The sequence below is a fragment of the Cnephaeus nilssonii genome (genome assembly GCF_951640355.1).
Source record: "Cnephaeus nilssonii genome assembly, chromosome: 13".
NCBI lineage: Eukaryota > Metazoa > Chordata > Mammalia > Chiroptera > Vespertilionidae > Cnephaeus > Cnephaeus nilssonii.
Window position 1 is genome coordinate 41,046,601 of NC_137084.1, and position 16,682 is coordinate 41,063,282.

Genomic DNA, 16,682 nt, shown 5'->3' on the forward strand with positions numbered 1-16,682 from the left:
AGTTAAATTAATAATCACTAGATAATAAAATAATTAAATTTATGGATGCTTATCTTATACATTTAAATTAAATCTCAATAGTGCCTACTTCTAAAGAACAATGCAGTTTTAAAAACAATGATGAGGCAAAGGCCAGAACACAAATGGCCACAGTCTATTTACGTAAAATAATTTTAGCTATATCTAGCACAATTAGAAAGGCAAATTCTATGGCTCAGATAAGGAGTTTCAGAAGACTGATAATTTAATAAGGTGATGGATATCATGTCATTATCTGTAGCCTAGGCCTTTCGCTTAAATTCTGAACACTTACCCTAAATAAGCTATAGTTTTCCGAAGAAGCCAGGTCCTTGGACAGTACTCTGGGTACTCACCCATTTAGAAGTTGGGTAAAGAGCAAAATCCAGCAAAACAGCAGACAATGTGATATAGAAACACTAAGAGTAATTACACTTTTTTTAAAACCAAGGTTTATCCATACTCTCAATATTCTTGGAAAAGTCAGAGTCAACCTGACAGGTAATTGAAAATGATGAAGATTGTTTGGATGATTGAATAGTGAGTCATTAATTTTTAGATCATGAAGAAAATGGTGAAAAGAACCTATAATGGAATGACTTTGGAAGAGATAAATACTCTTTTGAGGAATTGTAGTCATATGTTAAGAGGTATCAATAGTTTGTCATTGTTTGAGGAGCACCAAATGAAGAATCTAAAGCAAAACAAACAACCAAAATTACACAGTTGTTTGATAGAATATAGGAAGTTTATTCTGAAAAAGAGATAACTAATGGAAGAAAATATTACTGTCTTCAACTTTGAGATATTATACTCAATTAAATAAAGAATTATGAAGCTACAACTATGTTCTAGTTACTATACTAGGCACAGTCAATGCAGCAGTGAACAGTGTAACCATGATTCCCTACCCTTAATGTCTAGTAATGAGAGAAGACAGAAATCCATCAAGTAAAAATAAGGAAAATATGTAAAAATGTAAAAAAAAAAAGAAGCTATTTTGTGTAAATGAGATTAGATTCTGTACCTTTAGAGAAAAGATGGAAACTTTTAGAAACATTAATCAATTCAAGAAAGAAAAATAATCTGAGTGTTCAGTCATGAAGTAGAAAGCTTTAGGTAGTAGTTAATATGATAATATTAGAAATAAGGTATAATATGTTAGCTGAAGGTAACCTATTGATTTAGAATGGTTTTGTACAAGCAAGAGACTAAGACTACATGTTTTTAAGGGCCCTTTAACTCTAAGACTGTATCATTATGAACTTTCAGTTCTGTCATTACTTGATATGTTATCCTATTAGAGATATACAGTTTTGAACATAACTATGGAACAATTTATGAATTCTACTTCCCCCACCACAATTCACAGTAAACATTACTTTTCCATTTAAGATTTTGTTTTATAAAATTGAAATAAGAGAATCATCAAATTGGAGACCTGGTTTTATAAGATCTAGTCATGGGTAGCTGCATGTGGTCAAAGGATTGCCTGGGATTCTTAAATATGCAAAGTCCAAATTGGCTGACACTTTTACAAAATTAAAACAAATTACTGGATGAGGAAGCAAGTCAGATCCTTCTCATTTGTTACTGTGTTTGACTTTTTTGACAGTCTAAACTGACAGTAGAAACATAGACTGCCTTATAAGAAGTCTCTGACTGCTACCTTAGTATCTATGACCTACATTGTACCAGAAAAGGACATCTTTTGTCAGACTTCATTGAAGAAATCTCCAAGTGCCCTGAGTAAGCATCTGGTTAGGTATCTTTTCGTGGGTCATGTCTCCTCTTAACGGCACAAACATTGAAGTTCTTAAATTCCTCCTTACTGGAATCCCTGGATTGGAGAAGAGTCACATCTGGATAGCCATTCCCTTCTCATCCGTGTACCTTCTTTCTCTCCTGGGAAACTTTACCATTCTCTTTTTCATCAAGACAGAGCCAAGCCTTCATGAACCCATGTACTATTTCCTTTCCATGCTCTCCATCTCTGACCTAGGGTTGTCTCTCTCTTCCTTACCCACCACTTTGGGACTATTCCTGTTCAGTGTCCATGAAATTCATGCATCTGCCTGCTTTGCCCAGGAGTTCTTTATCCATTTATTCACAGTCACTGAAGCTTCTGTGCTATCTGTAATGGCATTCGACCGATATGTGGCCATTCACAACCCTCTGAGATACAGCACAATCTTAACCAGCTCCCGAGTCATCAAAACAGGGGTCTTATTGACATCAAAAAATGTTCTTTTGATCCTTCCACTGCCCTTTCTGTTGCAACGGCTGATATACTGTCATCAAAATCTGCTCTCACACTCCTACTGTCTCCACCAGGATGTCATGAAGCTGGCATGCTCTGACAACAGAGTCAATGTTGTCTATGGACTCTTTGCTGCTCTTTCTACCATTCTGGATTTGTTGTTTATTACTTTTTCCTACATAATGATCCTAAAGACAGTCCTGAGCATTGCAACCCCCAGAGAGCAGTTCAAAGCCCTCAACACCTGCATTTCTCATATCTGTGCTGTGCTTATCTTCTATGCACCCATGCTGAGTGCAGCAATGCTCCACCGTTTTGCCAGGGATTTGTCACCGCTGATCCACATCCTCATGGCTGATGTTTTCCTACTGGTGCCGCCCCTGATGAATCCCATTGTGTACTGTGTGAAGACCCGTCAAATCCGAGAAAAGGTTGTGGAAAAACTTTGTCCAAAAAGAAAAATGATTAAAGGAATGAGAAAGGGAATACATTAGTAAGTGACAATTAAATAAACTTTGAACGTGTGGCTGGCATAAAGCATAGTATAGTAGAATGTCCTTGGGTTTTATAATCAGACAGAGCCCATAGAGTGAATGGTTTTTGATACTTAATACCCTTAGTACCCTGATGAGCACAGATGGAGACAAGCATGGGGTTGTTCAAATTGGTGGCACAACATCTACTATCTCAGCTGATCATCAAATATCACTTGGAGTGTTGTTATTTTACTCTCCTGTTCAGCTCCCACATTTATTTCTCACAAAGATCATACCAAGCATTTGTCAGGTTCTTTATTATCTCTACTCTGCTCCTTACCTGTATGCTTCCTTTAAAAGCAGTGAAACATGAATTACTCCCTTCTTTTTTTACCATCTGACCTTAAGTCTTTTATATATATTCTACCAATGTATTCCATTCCTCTTCCTAAGAAGAATGCCACTCTTCCCTATCAAAATTTAATCATAACCCCTAAAAGGTAAATTTCATTCCTCCCTGCCTGAAAAGATCTTGCTGCACTTCTGTATGTTTCCAATTTTTTCAATCTTCCTACTTATTAGCTATCCTTTCTCGGTCTATAAGCATGTTTGTTTTAAAAGAAAAACATTTTAAGAGATACATAACTTTACTTCCTCAACTTTCCCAGTTCTCGTGAATTTATTATTTTAATGTATTTAATGTATTTATGTATAGTGCTATATATACATATACATCACATATACATTTAACATGAATGCATGTTACATATTTTTCTATTATTTTGTTTCTTGCCTCTTCTTTTTTTATTTCTCTATTTACCCCACAGAATGACCAAATCACAATAACCCTCCAGGCAACTAACATTAACAGGGAGTAGTGTTTCTGAAAAGATGCACAACTTGCATTTGAGTCAGGAAAATACCAGATTGGAATGTTCTGCTTATTGTAGGATGTTTCGCAACCCATGAACACAATTCCAGTAGTTCACCCAGACTCTTGGCAATGGTAGGAACCCTTTTATAACCTTGTCTCATATTCTGTCCATACTCATACAATCATAGAATGGCAGATACGTTGATGGAATTTATGTTACGAAATACATTTGCATTTTTCAAACAACTCAAATGTGCAATAATCTCTCTTTTTGGCAAACATGTATGCATTTATCTTTCTACTATACATTTTTAAAATAATATTAATCATTTTAAACTCTACTAACTATTTTTAATTTTGTCTAATCATATTTTGTGTTACTTTTTCTAATTTCTTAAATTAGAAATTAATTTCTAAACATTAATTTAGAAAGTTAATTTCTAAACATTAACTTTTATTTAATTAAAACATTTAAAGGTAACAATTAGACACTTTTGAGAATTAATAGGGCTACAAAAATAAATATAATTATATGTAACATATTCATAATTGTACATATTTCATGATTCACTATATGCATATTTCATAATTATACATGTATTTATGCAATATGTATACATAAAATATATATCAATTGGCAAATTGTTTTAGTTTATTGATTGGTTAGTAAAACAGTTTTAAACAAAATGTATTTTCAAATAGAAAATATCCTTTAAAAACAAAGCAATCTATAGAACATATATAAGCTCTGTTTTCAAGTTTTGGGTTAGCAAATAATTTACATTTGTTAAAAACATCAAAGCTAAATATTTTGGTATTCCAATGTTTAGATAGTTTGATTAAAGATATCTAACCTACTTTGAACAAAACATATTTAGAAATTTAGAGATTGGGTTCTCTGGGAAGCAGATGATAAGACAGAGTTAGTATGTGAAGAACTTAAATTTGTAAAAGAGAGGAGACATTGCATAAGGGGAGACATTAGACCATGTTCACAGATAATGAAGTCTCTTCCAGGCCAAATGGGGACTCAAGAGCAAACATTGCTTTATGGAGGAGTTCCCTACTGATCAGAAAGGGCCAAGTACTTACACCACTGTTTGCTCGCTGATTATTGGGTCACCCCAAGAAATTATTCTTCAACTGGGATCTGAAAAATATGTGTTCACTTCAGTCACCAAATTAGTCTGGTTTACCAAGCATTCCTTCAGAAGCTCACATATCTTTAAAATCTTGTTGAAGGTAATGAGCAGAAGAGAAAGTTTGTACCATAATGCTAAAGTTTTTATATTTTTAAATTAAATATCAGCTTTGTCTCAAACTTTCCTAGTCCAATTACTCTAAATATGTATGCAAAGAAAAGAGACTAGAAGAATTGCCTGACTATAATCATTATGTTTAAACTATAACCAATTCCAAGTAGAAAAAATTCTTGATTTCATAAGAACATTGTTCTTTCCACATTATTGTACTGTAATAAAATACGCATTTATATCATCTCTACATTTAAAAAATGTATTTCTGTTGTTGAGTTTCTTAGCTGAACTCAAAATAAATAACATTCAAATCAAGGCCAGATGTTTTACAGAATGAAATCTGAACAAAATAAATGTTTAAAAAGTTAAATTTGAGTCATATATTAGAATAAATAATTATATAACTAATTGATTTTCAGAGTGACATCAGCAACATGGTGACAGAAAATGTCTTTCATTTGTCCTTCTCCCCCCAAATTAAGCATTCATCCATGAACAAACATGCCTCTGTGGGAGTTGTGGGATCCAGCACCATATGTCAAGGGACTCAGGAGAGGTCATACCCACCTATGCTTTGAGTAATAGGCAGATAGGCCTCAGTACTGACTGTGGTCTCCACAAAAACCTATGCTCCAGCTCCAGCCTCTCTTGGCCTTGGTCTGCTACTTTCTGGAAAACACTGGCTGGGGCAGTCACCCCTAGAGAAGAGAAGTTTATATTTCCAGAGAAGTTCCAATACTCCACTAGAGCAAAAAAATAAAATGAGTTTAGGTGAATGGAAGTTAGAGGAACAGCTTGACTGTGTCTGCATCACCCCTCCTCAAGGCAGCAAAGTCTAGGGCTAAGCAAGAACTTCTTTTTTATTGTTAATCCTCACCCGAGGACATTTTTCTATTGACTTTTAGAGAGAGTAGAAGGGAGAAGGAGAAACAGAGAGAAACATGGATGTGAGAGAAAGAACACATCAATTGGTTGCCTCCTGCACCTGCAACCGAGGTACGTTCCCTTGAATGGAATCAAACCTGGGACCCTTCAGTCCACAGGCCAACACTCTATCCACTGAGCCAAACTGGCTAGGGCATGACAAGAACTTCTTAGCCCTTGAGTTCTCCTGCAAGTGAAAAGAAGATCAGGTGATGAGTGCTACGCTTTCACAGCTGTGCAGGATGCTGCCAAAGAGACTCATTTCTCTTATAGCATCCAGAGTACTGAATCAGAATCTCCATGACGGGAGAGAGGGAAGGGATCAGTAGAGGGGCAGATGAAATTCTCAGAGAGCATTAAGGGACATTGTGGACTGTGTTGTGGATTTCATCAGGAAGTCCTCCCATGAGCTAATAGGAAAGCATCACTTGCAGAACCAATGATAACAAAAGCAAAAATTAAGAAGTAAGACTACATCAAGCCAAAAAGCTTCTGCTCAACAAAAGAAATAAGTAGCATAATGAAAAGGCAGGCTACCTAATGGGAGAAAATATTTGCAAACTATATATCTGATAAAATGTTAATACCTAAAATACATACTGAAGCATACATCTTATATAAAAACTGCTGTTTGAAATTTTAACCCTGCTATTTTGGCTTCTGTAAATGCTTGCTTGCTTAAATAATAAAGAAAACAACACTACTCCCATTCCAGAGAGGCCATAAACTATGTCCCAGACAGAGTTGTCAGTGCTGGCACCAGGCTAGGACTTGAGATATGATCTCATGGCCCCTTCCCAGCACACAGGCCTTCTTTCTCAGAAGGCCCGGAAGTCTCATTCCAAATTTGGGAGACAAAGAGCTAGAAAAAGTATAACTAGAAAAAGTTTCCTCCATGTTGGGGGGCTCAGAATTTGAAAAACACATTTTTCTCTGGCCCTGTGCAGAATCCTATCTAATAAAAAGGTAATATGCAAATTGACCATCACTCCAACACACAAGATGGCCACTCCCATGTGGTCAAAGATGGTCACCACAAGATGGCCAGCAGGGGAGGGAAGTTGTGGGCGATCAGACCAGCAGGGGAGGGCAATTGGGAGGGACCCAGGCCTGCAGGGGAAGGCAGTTTGGGGGGACCAGGCCTGCAGGGGAGGCCAGTTGGGAGGGACCAGGCCTGAAGGGGAGGGCAGTTGGGAGGGACCAGGCCTACAGGGGAGGGCAGTTGGGGATGCCTGGGCCTGCAGGGAAGGGCAGTTAGGGGTGACCAGGCCTGCAGGGGAGGGCGATTAAAGGCAATCAGGCTGGCAAGGGAGGGCAGTTAGGGGTGACCAGGCTGGCAGGGGAGGGCAATTAGGGACAATCGGGCCGTCAGGGGAGCAGTTAGGTGTTGATCAGTCTGGCAGGGAAGTGGTTAGGGGGTGATCAGGCTGTCAGGCAGAAGTAGCTAGGGGCAATCAGGCAGGGAGGCAGGCAGGCAAGCGGTTGGGAGCCAGCAGTCCTGGATTGTGAGAGGGATGTCCATCTGCCTGGTGGGATCAGGCCTAAATGGGCAGTCGGACATCCCTCGAGGGGTCCCAGATTGGAGAGAGTGCTGGCTGGGCTGAGGGACACATACCCCACACACACACACGAATTTCATGCACTGGGCCTCTAGTTTAATAATAAAATGTAACTCCCTTTCTCTAAGCATTGCTTGGTTTTTCTCCAGTCTTCTGTAACAATACAACTCTATAACAAAAACCAAATGACCTGCTTTTAAAAATGGGCAGAGGAGCTAAATAATAGTTTTCCAAGAAGATATGCAAAATCTCAGAGGGAAGGCAGGGGTGGGTGAGTGGGTGGGTGAGAAGAGATCAACCAAAGAACTTGTCTGCATATATACGTAACCCGTGGACACAGACAATAGAGTGGTAAAGGCCTGGGGAAGGGGCCAGGGCGAGCTAGAAAGAGTCAATGTGGGGGGGGGGGGGGGGGAGGGAGTCATATGCAATACTTTCAACAATATTTTAAAAAGATAATACAAAACAAAAAACAAATGGCCAATAGGTCATGAAAAGATGTTCAACATCACCAATCATTTGGGAAATACAAATAAAAACAATGAGATATCATCTTATACCTGTTAGAATGACTGTCATAAAAAGTTAAGAGAGAGCAGGTGCTGGCAAAGATGTGGAAAAAAGGGAATCCTTGTGCACTGTTGGTGGGAATATACTAGTAAATTGATGAAGCCACTATGGAAAACAGTATGGAAGTTCTTCAAAAAATTAAAAATAAAACTATAATATGACCCAGTGATTTCATTTCTGGGTATATATCTAAAAGAGATATATAAAAGGATATCAAAGACACATCTGTACTACAGTATTCATTACAGCATTAATCACAATAGCCAAGATAAGGAAAAAAACTATCTATCAATAGATAAATGAATAAGGAATGTGGTATATCCATATATGATAGAATATTACTCAGCCACGAAAATGAAAGAAATCCTGCCACTTGTGACAACTTGGATGGACATTGAGGGTATTCTGTTAGTGAAATAAGTTAGACCCAGAAAGACATCACTTCTATGTGGAATCTAAATAAAAATTAAAAAAGCCTGAACTTGTAGAAACAAAGAGTAGAATGTGGGGTGGTTAACCACAGGGAAATGAGAAGATGTTGGTCAAACGTACAAACTTGTTAGAAGAGGAGTCATTTCTGGAGATCTAATACACAGTGTTGTGATTATAGTTAACAGTAACGTATCACAGACTTGAATGTTAAGAGAGTAGATCTTAAATGTCCTCACTACCTAAAAGTAATGGTAATTAAGTGACAATGGAGGTAGTAGCTAACTCTATGGTGGTAATCATTTTGCAATATATAAGTGTATTGAACCAACACACTGTATACCTTAAACTCACACAATTTTATGTCTCAATAAAATCTCAATAAAGCTGAAAAAATAAATAAAATAATAAAGTTGAAAAAAACTGATTTTCTTTCTGAAGCATCTGAGCAGTGGCTTAAAATGAACATAATTTATCTTCTGCTAATGGAGCCAACACCTTAACAATTATCCCTTCCCTTTTCACAATGACTGGGAAAATTGCAATAAAAGGAAAACACAATTCATTTGAATGAAGTTATTTAATCTACATGAAAAATTGTGAATATATAAAATAAAATCTATCTTCAGTAGCTATGTATGCTAAATTACTACCTCCAGATACCATGTTCTTACGAGAATTCAGACATTTTTTAAGTGGATGCTGATTTTTTTTTCTTCTGGTCATCATGTGATCAATTTTATCAATTTAGCCACCATAGCAGTGGCACATATTGACAAAAATTTTGCTTACATTATGAGTTCATCATCAAATTTCCTGAGAAACAGAATAAAGAATTTAACTTCAAAGTATGAGCTTTCATTTTTTATCAATGGACTTATTAAAATATAAGATTACCAAACAATGAAATGAATTATATGTTTATAATAAATGATTAACACTAAACATTCATTAGTCTTTATTTCCCAAGCATTTTGTTGTTGTTGTTGTTCATGTAATCAAGTTATTCCCTATTGATCCCAGGCTACTGGCAGCCCAGTGGTTTCATTCATTTCACAGTCTTTGGCACGAGAAGCATCACAAGTGGTTGGTTTAAAAAAAAAAAATGAGTACCTGGAAGGGTAGCATTGCCAAATATGTCTACCACCACCAGTTGAACCTGGGAACAGTTAACTTTATCTACCTGCTTGTATACCAGTGAATTTTATTTTATCACCTGCTGTCTTTGCAGCTTTACTGATATTGCCTTGGATATGGTCAAGGAGAGAGATGAGACAATACTGATCATCTATCAGATTTAGATATGTGCTAAAGTAGGAACTGTGTTCACTGCACACATATCTCATAGGCCATTAGATGAAACTGCAGCAGAAAATTGAAGCACAAAGGAAAGATCTAGCTACCCATCCTGGCTGATTTTAATACAGTTACATATAACACTTGAGGTAAAATGAAAAAGATGGGACAGATTCCAAACTATTTGGGAAACCAACATAGTATAAATTAGGCTTATTCTTGGCAAACTATAATCATGGTCACACTCCTGATTATTTTTAAATGGTGTTTATTGAAAATCCATTAAGTATCAGTTATTCTGTTCAGATATTTCAAAATTGTTTAAATTGATTCTGGAAGAACTCTCAATATAGATAGTGGTAGTTAAAATGGGTTGACAAACCTTTTGAAGGTCTTAAATTAGCATTTTGGAGTACAGCCTTCTGAATTATGACACAGACCACATGTGTGCTAGGGAGAAAGCACAAGAAATGGTCAATAGGAATTAATAAACCTATAGTTAAGACTGAGGGCCATCATTCTCCCTAAATGCAAACCAAATTATACTCTAAACCATATGAAAATGCCTAATAGTACCAGGGACTGTGTAAAAAAGGAAGGGAGATGCTCCCTTTTTAAGATATAGGGAAATTATCTTTCTAAGAGATTAACTAACGTGTCCTAGAGTGCATAGTCACATTGGTAGAAAGTACCAGAGACAAGATTGGAATCAGCTTTACTTTTATCTGAATCTGAATTTTAAAAAAAAAATACTCTCTCAGAATATTGCTCTCCAGGCCTAGTGAGGTCTTTCTTAACCAGTTTCAGAAATTGAAATCTATAAATACAAACATCCCAACATCTTTATTCCTTCACATACTGGATGGAAATTTCTCAGCCTCCCAGGACTTCTATCCTCAGCTAAGGGTCTTGAGAACGCCTCAGGGGATTCTCAGCCTCCACCAAGGCCCCTGGGGAGAAGCTGCTGGACTCTTCAAAAAGACCCTGTGTTTTAAGCAGGGAATATTGCTGTAGCTGAATTCCGACTGAGAGGAATATGCACTCCAAGCCCCTCTCTCTGCAGCTGTTAGTGCTCAGGTATGTATTATAAGAATCACAGAGAATAGTCAGAAACAGCGAGATAACTGGGGCACATCTAACCTGGACCATACACCAAGCTATCAGTTTAGCTGGTTGCTAGTAAATCACCCACAGCAAATTAGTCAAGAGAGTTTTGAGTGGCAGATGAACTGGGGATAGGAGACCTGTGGGTCAAGTCCTATTTTGTCCCTGTGTGTGATTTTGTAAGGATACTTGACCTGAAGTGGTGGACACACAGTACAGTATACAGATGATATATTATAGAATTGTACACCTGAAACCTATATAATTTTATTAACCATTGTCACTCCAATAAATTGAGGTGTGTTTGTGTGGTTGTTTTTTTTGTTGTTGTTGTTTTTGTTTTTGGTCATCTTAATCATTCGGTTTAATCCTTGCTGCTTCTCATCTCTTTTTTCGTCATTTGGAGCATTAGTTCCTTTATCTTTAAAATTGAAATTGCAATCTCTACCTTCCTTGCCTAAATGTATTAAGATAATTAAATATTAAAATGAATTTGGCAGTGTTTTTAACAATCAAGTGTTTTATTCCTATAAGGTCATGCTTGTCCTTGGAAGTAATTTTGCAGAGCGTCATCAACACAGATGCTGATCATCTTAATTAGCTCTGTTTGTAATTATATGATGAATAAGTGTCAGAGAGAGTAGAGTGTTATCAAAGTCTCTGCTTAGCCTGTCTCTCCTCCGTTTCCCCCATAGACCCTAGGGTGACATCCCTTTACCTCAATAAATTGGAGCTGAAGGGAGGATCAAGAAAATATGATATCTTCTAGTGGAGAAATCATCTGACACTTTCTCTGATTCATTAGTCTGGAGGTGAGTGCCTTTGAGAAGAAACTGGAGAGTCACTGCACTAAAAATTATTGTATTTAATCCTTACTGCATTTTATCTCATTCATCCATTCATGCATTTATTCAGCATACTGTATTAGGTTCCAAACCTGTGCAAGGGTTGCAGGACTCTAGTAATTCCATCTCTCCAGTGCGGCTCGACTTCCTTCGATGTTTTTCTGCATCCCCCTACCTGGCACACTAGCCTCTTACTCACACCCAAAACATAATATGCAGGGAATGTATTTGGAAGAAGGATACTAACTGGAATGGGATACTATGGCTATAGCTCCTCACTAAGCAAGCACAATGATTCTTTCTGTCTGGAGATGTAAGAGTGAAATAAATGACCACTACATGTTTCTTCTATTTCACAAACTCCCTGAAATGACTCAGTGTGAGATGCATAGAAACCAGCTTTACTTAAGTCTGATGGCAGAAAAGCCACCCATCTCCCCCTAACTGATAGAAAATCTTGCATCTCCCTTTAATTGATGGAAAATTTTGCCTTCTTTATTTTTTACAATTTTCCTCTCAGTATTAGAGTGAGATTGCATTGTTGCCTCTGCCACCCACAGCATGCTCTCCAAATCCTAAAATATTCTTTTTCCTTCACAGACCTACTTCTTTCCAAGTCTCCACTTGTCTCCTTCATTTCTCCACTTTCCTATATGTGCCTCTTTATATCCATTTCCCATTTCTCCTTTGGAATCATAAAACCAGAGGGGCTTTATTCTTATTCTTTAAATATATTTTATTGATTTTTTACAGAGAGGAAGAGAGAGGGATAGAGAGTTAGAAACATCAATGATAGAGGAAAATCGATCAGCTGCCTCTCACACAACCCCTACTGGGGATGTGCCCGCAACCAAGGTACATGCCCTTGACCAGAATCGAACCTGGGACCTTTCAGTCCGCAGGCTGACGCTCTATCCACTGAGCCAAACCGGTTTTGGCTATAAATACATCTTAAAGGCACATGATATGCACCTGATCAACTATGAAAAACGGTGTGTAGTACCAGTTCTACTGATTGAATTGGAGATTCTTTTTTCAGGGAGAAAGACATGAAATAAGTTCCATCTGAGATTACCTCATTGAACCACTAAGAGTCCAACACTGGTGAACATACCACCTTAAAGGTAAGCCACGTGGTGCCATGAGCTATAGAAATCTGAATAAAGAGGGACTTTGGTTAATAACAATATCAGTTCAATAATTTTAACAAATATACCATATTAATATAGATGTAATAATTAAAGAGACTGGGTTCAGGGTATATGGGAACTCACTACTATTTCTCAATTTTTCTGTGAATTGAAAACTGTTCTGAAAGTAAAAGTAAATATATATATTTACTTTTATATAGTAAATAAATATATATATATACACGCACACACACTAGTGGCCCAGTGCACGAAATTCGTGCACAGGGTGGGGGTGTCCCTCAACCCAGCCTGTACCCTCTCCAATCTGGGACTCCTTGGGGGATGTCTCCTAAATACTCGTCTGCCTGCCTACCTGATCACCCCTAACCCCTCTGTCTGTCTGCCTGATTGCCCCTAACCACCTCTGCCTGCCTGATCACCCCTAACCACTCTGTCTGCTGGCCTGATTGCCCCCAACTGCCACCACTGCGGGCCTGCTCTCCCCCAACTGCCCCTCCTGCCAAACTGGCCACCCCCAATGCCCTCCCCTCCTGGTCTAATCACTCCTAACCACCTCTGCCTCAGCCCTGCCACCATGGCTTTGTCTGGAAGGATGTCCAGAAGGTCTCCCAGAAGATCTCCTGGTCTAATTAGCATATTACCCTTTTATTAGTATGTATGTATATATATATATATATATATATATATATATATATATATATAATATATAATATATATATATTAAGGTATTACATATGTGTCCTTATTCTTCTATTGCATCCCCCACTTCCCCCCTCTCCCCCGCTCATGCCCTCACCCCCTGGTGTCTGTGTCCATTGGTTATGCTTATACGCATGCACACAAGTCCTTTTGTTGATCTCTTCCCCTTACCCCCACCCTCCCCTGCCTTCCCTCTGAGGTTTGACGGTCTGATCAATGCTTCTCTGTCTCTGGACCTGCTTTTGTTCATCAGTTTATGTTGTTCATTATATTCTACTGGAGAGCATTATGCTAAGTAAATATATTTTTTAAAAACCCTCCTAAAAGCCCTTCCTGAGCCCCCCAGAAAAGGCTAATAGATCAGGTCCCCCAATTATTTGCAGACCCAGACTCTCTGGGCCCTGTCACTCTCTAGGAATCTCATTTTATATTGCAGATCGATGAATCCAAGATTGCAAAGCCATGACAATCCTTTATAATAGCAGCCTCCAAAAAGCCACTTTCTTCCTGACAGGCTTCCAAGGTCTGGAAGATCTCCATGGCTGGATCTCTATTCCCTTCTGCTTCATCTATTTGACAGTTATTATAGGAAACCTTACCATCCTCCAAGTCATCCGTACTGATGTCACTCTTCATGAACCCATGTACTATTTCTTGGCTATGCTGGCTCTCACAGACTTGGGCCTTTGCCTTTCTACACTGCCCACTGTGCTGGGCATCTTCTGGTTTGATGCCAGAGAGATTGGTATTCCTGCCTGCTTCACTCAGTTATTCTTCATCCATACCTTGTCTTTAGTGGAGTCTTCAGTTCTATTGTCCATGTCCATTGACCGCTATGTGGCCATCTGCAACCCCTTGCGTTACTCCACAGTCTTGACACCTGCTCGAATTGTCAAGATGGGGCTGATCTCTGTGCTTAGAAGTGCCTTACTCATCCTCCCCCTGCCATTCCTCCTGAAGCGCTTCCAGTACTGCCGCTCCCATGTGCTGGCCCATGCCTATTGTCTGCACCTAGAGATCATGAAACTGGCCTGCTCTAGCATCATTGTCAATCACATCTATGGGCTCTTTGTTGTGGCCTGCACCGTGGGTATAGACTCGCTGCTTATCTTCCTCTCCTATGCCCTTATCCTTCGTACTGTACTAAGCATTGCCTCCCGCCTGGAGCGACTTCGGGCTCTCAACACTTGTGTCTCCCATATGTGTGCAGTGCTACTCTTCTACATCCCCATGATTGGCTTGTCTCTTGTGCACCGCTTTGGTGAACATCTGCCCCACATGGTCCACCTCCTCATGTCTTATGTGTATCTGCTGGTACCACCTCTCATGAACCCCATTGTCTACAGCATCAAGACTAAGCAAATCCGCCAACGCATCGCTAAGAAGTTTGCGTTCATAAAATCCCTTAGGTGTTTTCAGTAGGGACAAAGTTTGTGGCATATAGCTCATAGGTATTTTTGGTTCTAGCTATGCCGTGGCAAAAATAACAAACTCCAATTATCAAGAAAAAAGCGAATTAACAATACTACGTAATGTATGTGCAACCTTATAAAAATTACCTACTTCTCTGTTCTTTGGTTCCCTCAAATGCATAATAAGTATGGAAATAGTTGCAATACCTTTCATGAAGTGACATTTTTAAGATTGAGATAATTCATGCAAATTTCTAAAGGTGCCTACCACATATCAAATCTCAACAAATATTTAGATTTTCTGCTGTTTAGACTTTCCAAATTCTAGTTTTCCCACATGTACAACTGAGACTTCTTCATTGCAGTAATAGAAATAAAGAGACAAAGAGATGTAAAAAAGCATGGAACATTCGTGAGAACTATATACTGCAGGCACCAAGTAAATGTAGATGGAAACAACTTTACTCACACTACAACTAGGATGTGTTTGTGGCGGGGGGGAGAGGGAAGAGAGGCGAAGGGGGGTTGTTAACTATTTTTTTTCTAAATTGCCTGTCTTCTTCATAAAATTCTACCAATTAACGGTCATGGAAAAATTGCAATAACAAAAAAAATGCTGAAATAAACACACACACACACACACACACACACTAATTTTAGCTTCAATTCTTTCAGTCTAATCCAATAGTATTTTCATTGGATTGGACTGTGGCTCATTTTCATTCTCTCCTAGTTCTGTCTCCTCTCAAGGAACCATCTTTGTGTATGAGATATTCCCTTACATCTTTTCTATATTTCTTTCTTTTCATAACAACTGAGATTAAAATTTTTTTTCTGCCAAAGCACATCTAATACTACCTATCTCTTGTCAGTGCTTAGACTCATAAGCTGTAAATACATATTACTTGTGAGTAGGAGGAGTATTATTTATAAAATACTTTCTAAATATATGAAAACTGATAGGATATATACATAGACAGATGTTATGAGCTGAGTTCTATCCTTCTACGAAAAAGGGTTGATTTCCAACCCTTAGTACTGCTAAATGTATTTTGAGGTAGGTCTTTAAAAAGGTGATTAAATGAAAATGAGGCCATTAGGGTGGGCCCAAATCTATTATGTCTGGTGTCCTTATTAGAAGAAGAGCCTAACCAGTATTGCTCAGTGGTTGAGTGTTGACCTAAACCAAAGATCACAGTTCGGTTCCCAGTCAGGGCACATGGCCGGGTTGTGGGCTCGATCCCCATTGATAGGTGTGCAGGAGGCAGCCAGTCAATGATTCTCTCTAATCACTAATATTTCTATCTCTCTCTTTCCCTCTCCCTCTCTGAAATCAATAAAAATATTATTTTTTAAAAAAAGAGAGAGACACCAATGATACTGATGCATAGAGGAAAGACCAGGTAAGGACATAGTGAGAAAGTGGCCCCTGCAAGCAAAGGAGAAAAGCCTCAGAAGAAACCAAACCTGCCAACATCTTGATCTTGGACTTCCAGCCTACAGAAATTTGAGAAAATAAATTTCTTTTATTAAAGCCACCCATTCTGTGGTATTTTGTAACTGTAGTCCTATAAATCTAATATTTTTTTAAAATCTAATATAAGAGGTAACTGTACTTTGGAATGAATTCCAGGCTAAAACTGAAGATACATTTTTAATTATAGAGAAAATAGAAAATTCTGAAATCAGAGTTGAAAACAAATCATTAATAAAAGGCTATGAGGAAAGGCGGAGGGTGAGGGGGTAAGAGATCAACCAAAGGACTGTATACATGCATATGAGCATAACCAATGGACAAAGACAGTAGTG

General features: G+C 38.2%; 2 protein-coding genes across 2 annotated transcripts; both read left to right on the plus strand.

The window, feature by feature from the left end:
• Nucleotides 1-1,800: 1,800 nt before the first annotated feature.
• Nucleotides 1,801-2,772, plus strand: LOC307110126 (olfactory receptor 51A4-like; the record flags this gene model as incomplete). The annotated part of the gene is made up of 1 exon (XM_079789168.1): nucleotides 1,801-2,772. One exon carries the CDS (start codon nucleotides 1,801-1,803, stop codon nucleotides 2,770-2,772), a length of 972 nt encoding a protein of 323 aa, XP_079645294.1.
• An 11,151-nt stretch (nucleotides 2,773-13,923) lies between these two features.
• Nucleotides 13,924-14,883, plus strand: OR51G1 (olfactory receptor family 51 subfamily G member 1; the record flags this gene model as incomplete). Its single annotated transcript, XM_079788368.1, has 1 exon — nucleotides 13,924-14,883. The coding sequence occupies one exon, from the start codon at nucleotides 13,924-13,926 to the stop codon at nucleotides 14,881-14,883; it is 960 nt and encodes a 319-aa protein (XP_079644494.1).
• Nucleotides 14,884-16,682: the final 1,799 nt, after the last annotated feature.